At 36.9% G+C, this 9,445-nt stretch overlaps 1 protein-coding gene across 2 annotated transcripts in view; it reads right to left on the bottom strand.

Annotated features, from left to right (window-relative positions):
* The window catches only part of ATXRCC1 (BRCT domain-containing DNA repair protein), a 202,508-nt gene extending 193,355 nt beyond the window's left edge, over window positions 1-9,153 (bottom strand). For both annotated transcript variants that reach the window (XM_089832583.1, XM_089832582.1), the window contains exon 1: window positions 8,745-9,153. In XM_089832583.1, coding sequence (XP_089688709.1) covers window positions 8,745-9,097 — 353 coding nt within the window. In that variant the 5' untranslated portion in view covers window positions 9,098-9,153. The remainder of the gene's footprint in view (window positions 1-8,744) is intronic.
* Window positions 9,154-9,445: the final 292 nt, after the last annotated feature.

A 9,445-nucleotide genomic window follows, 5' to 3' on the forward strand; every position in this document is an offset into this window, starting at 1 on the left:
TTTGGGCCTTCAACCAAAAACCTTTAGCAAATCGCCATTCGCATAATGAGCTAGCCAAGTAGCGCTTCTGGATGTGAGCAAAACTGGAGCATGTTTGAGCACATCCACTCAAAGAAGCATAACAGGTTATCTATGGAGAAAATGAATAAGCTAGCTTTGTGCATTACAACCTGCGCATTAGGACCAGGGAGATTTTGGATAGTGACACCCCTTCAATTACTCTAGAGGAGGTTGATCCAGAGTCTAAGTGGGTCATTGAGGCTACCGATCCTGTCTTTGATGATGAGGACCTAGAGTGGGTTACGAGGCAGCCATAGAGGCTAAGGTCGTGGCTATGGCTGCAGGGAACCAGAGAGCTACAATTGTTCCTAGTGGCACCTCATAGGCACTGGCAGAGACTACAATTGATCTTAGAGGCACCTCACAGGCGGATGCTATGGCTAATCAGTCATCCAGGACCTACCTTAGACACCTTACTAAGAGGCATTTTATAGATTATACTGAGCCTGAGGTTGAGGTTAGGGATGAGGATGACGATGACGATGACAATGAGGATGAGGATCAGGACTAGGAGCCATAGCTATAGTCTTGTTTTAACTTTTTGTTTAACTTAACATATGATTGAAATTTGGAACATTTGATGATGACTATCGATGTGTTGGATTTCATGGATTTGATATACATTTTGATGGGTTTCATGGATTTATCATTTTATATATCTATTATTCTATGTTTAACTTTTCTATTTCCTTCAACTACTATTTAAAATTTACTATTTAACAATTTACCTTTGTAATTATGTAATCGATGTATGTTTAACTTTTAAGTATGTGCATTGTGATCAAATTACCTTTTATTTCATGATGTTATTGTGTATTTAAGCTTTATTCAATAATGGGTGCATAGAATGTTCTTTAAATCCTACAAAATCTCAAAATTTTGAGATTTTTTCACTTTAACAAGTCACTACGAAGTCTGAGCTGGGTCACGAGTCAAGTTACCCTTGCCGTCTCTGAGTCAAGTCCGAGTCATATTACTTTGCCTATATTGCATTCGCAGTATACAGAGATTATAATATTGCAAATCGAAATACAAAGATTAACATATTGCAGATCAAGACACGGAGATTAACATATTGCAGATCGAGAACCAAAGATCAACATTATTGCAGATTGGGCTCTTACATACAGGGTGAATCTCACATACTGAGGGTATTAAAGATTGAACATATTATTCAGCATTAATAAAGGTACATCTGCTCTTATACCTACAAATAAGAGTGCAAACATTATTAGTAAATTGTGATTAAAAGTAAAAGAAACAAACAATCTGATAGAAGTTCAATTCATTTACAAAAAGATAGAGGATGAGGGTTACTATGGAGTGTACTAACCAAACCGGTAAGAATAAATGGAAATGGTAGCAAATCAACAAAAAATTAAAAAGCAAAAAAAAAGAACTAGGTCACAACTACTAATTATATTCAAATTTTGCAAACCCTAAAACAACAAAATATGCATCAAAGCTATAAAACTCTCGAAAGATAATATGTGTTTTGTAGATCCAACAAAGGTGATGGAGGGAAAAAACATAAAGGTTTGGAAGGGGGAAGCATGTAGGGTGCAAGGATCCAGCTTTGAAGATACTTGATACAAGTAGGAATCAAGACCAAGATTCAAAGATATCCAATACAAGTTGCAAGGATCAAGGAAATCAAATTAAGATAATATCTTATACTTTCTATAATAGTCAACTACTTGTCTGTAGTCCGTCTTTCAGTCTAGATAGGAATGTTTCTTATCTCGTCTCTTTTTTCTTCAGTCCAGATAGGAATGTTTCCTATCCTATCTCTAGTTTTGCTTCTAATTCCATCTTCAGTCTACGTTGTTTCTTTTAGAAACAACGTCCTTGTAATTCTTTATAAGGAACACATTTGTTCCTCTGTTAATCAATGAATCATTCGGAAATCCGTTAATCTACCAACTCTTCTTGAATCTTGTAACATGGTATCAGAGCCTAATTTTTGAACTTTTTGAAAAATTTATAATTTCATTCGAAATTATTTGCTCAAATTTTTATCAAGAAATCTGATCCTTGAAGAAAAATCTGCCATTTTTTTATCAAGAAATCTGAAGTTTTTTCAAGCTTTTTTCAGCTATGGCCGTTTTTTTTCGAAACTCTAATTTTTGGGGTTGAAAAAATATTTTGCTTGCAGATTCTTGATGGGTTTTTCGAGAGCTCAATTGGGTTGTCGTCCGTTTTTTCTGGGTACCTCGATTTTCGAGCCAGCGGATCCAGGAAACGACAGCAAATTCCTTCTAGTTTTTTCGAGCTCTCTTATGGGTCATTCTCTAATTCTTCTGGGTCTTTTGTATTTTTGCCTCAAAGAATGTGCCTTCACAAATTTTCACAATTTTTCATTGAAAAACGTGCCATGGCATCTCTGACAAATATTCTGCTCGAACATAATTCCAAATTCAATGGTCGCAATTATGGAACCTGGAAGCAGCGCATCATCGCAATCTTCGAATATCAAAACACCGATCAACTTGTTCTAGGTGTTAGGCAGCGTCCAACTTCTCCGGGTCTTGATCAAGGCAAAGCTGCATTTTTCGCCTTCTGAATCTGTTTCTGTTTCTTCTGAATTTGTTTCTATTTTTCTGGGTTTGTTGATTTTCTCCTCAAAAATCATTTCAAGTTGTCTGTAATACGCAAGGTTGCGTGAGATTTTGGGTTTGTTGATTTTCTCCTCAAAAATCATTTCAAGTTGTCTGTAATACGCAAGGTTACGTGAGATTTTGGGCTTGTTGATTTTCTCCTCAAAAATCATTTCACGTTGTCTGTAATACGCAAGGTTGCGTGAGATTCTGGGTTTTACCGTTTTTTCCACAAAAACGAAGTTTTGTAATTGCAACCTATTTTGAGTCATAGCACTCTTCTGGCAAAGCTTCTTGATTTCAACGTTCTGTAGATCCAGGGAGGGTCTCAATTATCCCAGAATGTTCCGACATTCGTACGTTGACCATTAAGGGAGGGTATTAAGATAATATCTTATACTTTCTATAATAGTCAACTACTTGTTTGTAGTCCGTCTTTCAGTCTAGATAGGAATGTTTCCTATCCCGTCTCTTTTTTCTTCAGTCCAGATAGGAATGTTTCCTATCCTGTCTCTAATTTTGTTTCTAATTCTGTCTTCTGTCTACGTTGTTTCTTTTAGAAACAACGTCCTTGTAATTCTTTATAAGAAACACATTTGTTCCTCTGTTAATCAATGAATCATTCGGAAATCCGTTAATCTGCCAACTCTTCTTGAATCTTGTAACAGATACCAATACCAGAGAGGATCTAGAATCAAGAATATTGCATACCAATACCAACATAGTGAGAGAAAGGAAAACCCAAATGGCCATTAAAGGTGAACACTTAAGGAAATGGGTTGTTTGGAATGAAAGTGAGAAATTCTTAAATCCTCCCTAGAGTTAGAAAGTGACCCAAACACTTTTGTTCATAGGATTTGGGTCATCACAATTACAAATCAAGACTCAAGAAAGCCAATTTCAAAATTAGTAAATAAATAAAAATTTGATCCGGTAATTTCTGAATATTCTCTATCCCATATACACTTTGCTAACAACAAGAGATCCAAACACCAAACGGTGTCCAACAAAGCAAACAGAGCTATTATAATATCAGCTAGAATATGCAAACATTTGGAATCACAATCGTGTTCTATGCTTAATTTGTATTGTAATCTAAGAAGAATATCTATTTTAATTTTCAGCCCTAAAAAAAGAAGCTATAGTATTAATATATTGACTCATATTCATTTCATATGCTTGTGTAAATAATTGAGTTCCAATGTGCATTAGTTATGAGTAACTGTGTTTAAGGGCGCATGGTTTGATAATCTTCGCCATCCATGACTGCACCAACCACTTTTGTTCTCTTTAAGATTTCCTCTTATCTTTGTTGCTTCTAGCATATTCAAACTAAAATGTTCACAACTAGATAGGTGAAATTCTAAAAAGAATTTCAATGACAAGAAATTATTCTAAAAGGGCTTATAAAACAAAAGAATTCCATCATATATCACCAATTGTGCTTGAAAATTGCTACTAAACTACGTACCCGGGGACGCATTCCCGGCCAAAAAATCCATCTTTTTGAGATGGGGGGCATGTCCCCAAGACCGGGGGACAGGTATGGGATGTCCCCCAGCTGTTCCCAAATTGAGTAAATCACCAAAGGACATCTCTGAAACTCAGGGACACCTGGGAAAGAAGGGGGACAGCTTGTCGTCCCTAGTATGGAAAGGGGACGCCTAGACGTCCCCCGACTATACCGGGGACGACCATTTGCATGCAATAAAATAAAAAAGTGAAGATTAAAATATAACTTTAAGGCTCCCAACTTGGTCGCCTAGGTGGGCCCTGCCCCTCCAAATGCCCTAAAATGTTAAAAGAGCACATTTTGGTTGTTTTGTCATTTGTTTGGTTTTCATTTTGTGTTGCAACTGGATGGGGTTTTCATTTTGAAAGAACAGGAAGTGATATTTTTGCTTCCAAGAGCTTGACCAAGGGTTTGAGCTTCTATTTTGTGCACCAAGTAAGTATGGAACTCTTTATGCTTCCATTTTTCATTTTTTAAATAAAATTGCAGCTTGAAAAGTGTTCATTTTTTTTTTTTTCATTGTTTCAGCTCATATTTCTATTGCATATTTAAATCTCAAAACAAAACACAATGAGCAGCAGTGGGAGTACTAGTAGTACTGGTGATGAGGAAGAAAATGTGGTTGGGGCTGATGTTGCTAGTAGTGGGACTAGGAAAAGAGTCAATCCTAAATCTGATTTGTTTAAATGCCCTTCCACCATTATGAAGGATTTTGCAAAAGGTCTTTTCAATAGGAAAAAACCTCTTCTCCAATATGTCACACCTAGGCCAAAAGATAAAAAGAATTCAGGAGGGACTAAGGTGTGCGATTGCCATGTTTGTCTAGATGATTTTAGAGGTAGTTATACAAGGGTGAAGTCACACTTTTTAGGTGTTACATGTCACGGAGTCAAAGCTTGTCTTAACTTGACTCATGAACAAAGATTGGAATGCCAAAAATTGCACTTAGAAGCTGAAATGGAAGGGCAAAATTTGATAGTGACATCGCCATCTATTCCCTCACAATCATCTAGGCATATGTCATCTGCCATTCGTACTAGTGGCAGCCCTACTGAGTCTAGAGGGACGAGAAAGATGAGTAGTGGTGTGAAGGGTTCGGTGGAAAGTATGTTTAATGCACAGGCACTTATCCATTGGTAAATTCTTTGTTACTAATGGTATCCCATATCATGCAACTCGTTCCACTTACTTTAAACAAATGGTAAAAGATATATTGAACATGAATCCCTCACATGTACCTCCTAGTGAGCATAAGCTATGAGCCACCATCCTAGATGAAGAGTACTCAAAGGTTGCTTTGTTATTTGAGGATATGAAACGCACTTGGGTTAGGACGGGCTGCTGTATGGTGGTGGATGGGTGAATCAATGTTAGACATCAGCCACTCATCAATATCATTGTCACATCCCCTACTAGCTCTTATTTTTTGAAAGCCATAGATTGCTCAGCAAAGAAAGATGCAGAATTTCAATTCACCATTTTGAGAGATGCCATAGAGGAGGTTGGGTCATCTAGTGTTGTACAGGCTATCACGGATTTTGCACCTATGTGCAAATCAGCTGGTATGATGATAGAGTGTGCTTATAGGCACATATTTTGAAAACCTTGTTTACTTTTAGTTTACTTTTAGTTTACTTTTAGTTTACTTTTAGTTTGTTTTAAGTTATTCAAAAAAATTATTTATAAGTGTTACAAACTTACATGCAATGTTTTTTATCATTAATGTTTAACTTTATTAATATTTTAATTTAAAAATTATCGCTATAGGTATTGTACATATTTCATCTTGATGGAGAGGATGATTGAGGTGTATGAGGCCCTTCAATTGATGGTGGTGAATCCAGAGTGGGGACGATAGTCTAATTCTAAGTCCTCTAAAGGAAAAGCAGTAAAGCAAAGCATCCTTGATGAGAGTCCATGGTCCACAATGAGGTAAGTTGCTGATTTTTAAATTAAATGTTAGTCTTTTGCTTGCTGATTTTCCTACTATCTTATAATTCTTAACATTCTAATTCTGATTTTAATTTGTGTTTGCATCTTGCAGATGTATTTGCTCTGTCGTAGCACCCATTGTAGATGTCATTAGATATGTTGATACTGACGCTCCTAGTTTGGGAGAGATCAATGAGACTATTGACAGCATGTTGGGGAAGATGAAGAGAATTGTTGCAGCAAAGGATCCTACATTGGGGTTTTATAAGGAGCATATTAGGTCTATTGTGATGCGGAGGTGGAACATGATGAATACCCCGCTTCATATGGCAGCCTTTACTCTAAATCCCAAATGGTATGCACAGTTGGGTGGAAGGGGCCTCCCATGTGATGATCCTGATATTCATATCACAATTTGACTTGCTATGGAAATTATCTCTTACTTATCAAGATGTATTCAGCTCAAGATGCCTCTACTCTTCGTGCACAATTCCTTGACTTCACCAACTTTCGTGACTCAAACTTGTGTAAGCCACAAACAAGGTTAGATAGAGTTGTTTTGGCACAGAGAGATCCTATTGGACGGTGGACCTTGCATAGGAGAGATACACCTAAGTCAAAAGTACTTGCCACTCACCTCCTTACACGGGTTGCTAGTTCCTCAACTACAAAGAGGAATTGGTCCACATATTCATTTATCCACTCTATCAAGTGGAACAGACTTACTTCTAAAAGAGCAAAGAAGCTAGTGATAGTGCATCATGCTCTTCGACTTGCAAATCGTCAGATTCTAGAGTATAGGTCGACACCAACTTTGCAATGGGATGTTGGGCCTGAGGATGTGGCCTAGATAGATGAGGATGACACAGCACCAAGATTGGTTGGGGTTCAATTAGATGAGACTACGCTTCCTGTGGAGGATGATAGTGAGGAGGACTCTGATTTTGATGCCATGGCAGTGGAAGCAGAATAGAAGCAGCAGTCTGCTTCATTTTTCTATGTTTTGGTTTTTATGTTGAACTTGAACATGATTATGATACATTGATACTTATTATTTTATGGCAGCCCTCTAGCCTTTGGGCCTATAGCTTTGGGCATATTTTGATTTTGATTTTTAGATTTATCATGTTTATGATATTGTTCACTGCTAAACTTATATTTAAATATTTTTGTTCACATATTGATATGCATTTTGACAATTGAGCACTGAAATTGGTTATTATTTCCTAGATGACATTCAAATGTTGTATGTTATGGTTCTATAATGTTTAAAATTTAAATGACATGCCTTGTGCTTAGTTTCATATGTATGACATGTATATTTGCAAATTTCAATGCATATTTTAAAATTTTCCTACATATATATATATATATAGTCGTCCCCATTTGTCGTCCCCCGTCCTCAAAACCGCCAAAAATAAATTTCGTCCCAGAAGCCCATCCCACCGTCCCCGTCCTGGAAACTTGGGGGAATCTATGTAAATTTTGGGTATGAATAGAACAGCTCATAAGAACTCAAGAAAGATAATAGAACAAAGTTTTATGAAGCTTTAAAACATTTTTTAAAGAATAAAAGAAACTATATTGATGCTTATAAAGGATACATTAATGTTAATAAATGACCAAATCGCAAGTGCAAAAGGAAACTTCAAGAAGCAAGAAGTGAATATCTGAAAAAAGAAAAGAGAAAAAAAAGCCCAATAAGAGGGGAGTTAACCTGAATTAGCATACCCTACAAAAAGTGCCTATTGTAGAACCGTGAAATAGAAGCAAAATAATCATGGGAAGCAACGGTCCAGAGAAACAAGGACTTGGTCTGCATCGGAGTTGGGAGCACAAATAAGGCCGGCATCCTCGTAAGTCACCATTAAAGGGCCAATATCTGACGATGACCTCGGACAAGAGGGCCTGCCTGAACAATCCTACAAGCTCTTGAAAAGAATAAAGGTTCCAAACTCAATCGTTTAAGGAGAAAAAAATAGCCTGTAGTATAGCAGTAAAATAAGAAAATGTGAGTCGCTTATTCCTACAATGACTTGGGACCAAAACATTACAGGCACCTCCCAGATTCCGACATGAAACTAAGTAGGAAGACTCTAACATCAAGTTCATTTTGGATAGATGGTATAGAAACATGAGACATTGAAGTCCATACTGAATATCCCTCAACACTAGTGCGCTCCTCCAAAATGAATCAACCATTCGATGAGAGAATTATATTCATTATATCTCAATTCCAATTCAAACATGTTAAACACATACGCGCTTGTATACCTTATATACCTAACGCAAAATGATTCCACATTTCAGTAATTAGGGTTTGCTCATAGTGTTGCCTTTGCGGTAGAGAATTCTTTTGATTGAAACCTAACGTGATAAAAAAACGCTCATGGACACTTCTGAACAAAATAACAGTGAACATGTAACATAAACCTAATGAATTGCAACAAAATAAAGTACAAAGATATATATACAGTTTGATGTGAAAAAATGGGCTATATATGAAATTCTGATGAGCTTTACATTATGGAATCACTAGCTTCCTCACCTAGTGTGTGAGAAGAAGAAAGAAGCGAAATAAATCTCCACTGTAAATGGGCAAAGATTTTGAACTGGGCATGTATAAAATTTGACAGTATTACCTCTTTTGCGCAGCAATGGGAGAAAGTTTTTGGGGAATAGCATAGGTAAAACTCCTGGTCCTATTAGTCTTGTTGGTGAGATCCTTAAGTGTCATCACCTGCTGTGTGGATAACAATAATTCTTCTTCAAACCCATCCTCAGGCAAGCCATAAAGCTCAATAAGAGATGCCCCTGCGTTAACTATTTCCAACCGCTCAATGGCCTTTGGAGGGTCTGTTTCAAGAACAAGCCATGCTTCCTCGGAAGGTTCCTCAGTCTGCCAAATTCTGTAAAGTTCTTCTCGCACCACATTGTCTGCCTTGTGTACAGGCGACTCTGAGGAACATGATTGCACTTTCCATTCTCCACCCATTGCAGAATTTTATATCATGGAGCTCTCATCACTATTTTTCTTAATCAGAGACTTACAAATTTCAGAGACACCAACCGCCCTATTTTTAAATCCCTCGCACAGAAGTTGAAAAATGTTTTTTTGTGGTATAGATGAAAAATGTTTTTTTGTGGCATAGAAGGAAAAATTACTTGCCGACAAAGTTCACCGGAAAACCCATCCTCCTCGCATAATAACCATTTAATATCACCATCTACGAGGAGAATTTCATATTTTTGTGTCGGCTATGCGGAAAAGGAAAATATTGGATACGTAAAGATAGATAGATAGATAAAATTTTAACGTCCACGAGGCTAAAAATAGCCTATG

The sequence above is a fragment of the Cupressus sempervirens genome, chromosome 5, assembly GCF_028749045.1.
Source record: "Cupressus sempervirens isolate cs-2001-9-10 chromosome 5, ASM2874904v1, whole genome shotgun sequence".
NCBI classification, from domain to species: Eukaryota; Viridiplantae; Streptophyta; class Pinopsida; order Cupressales; family Cupressaceae; genus Cupressus; species Cupressus sempervirens.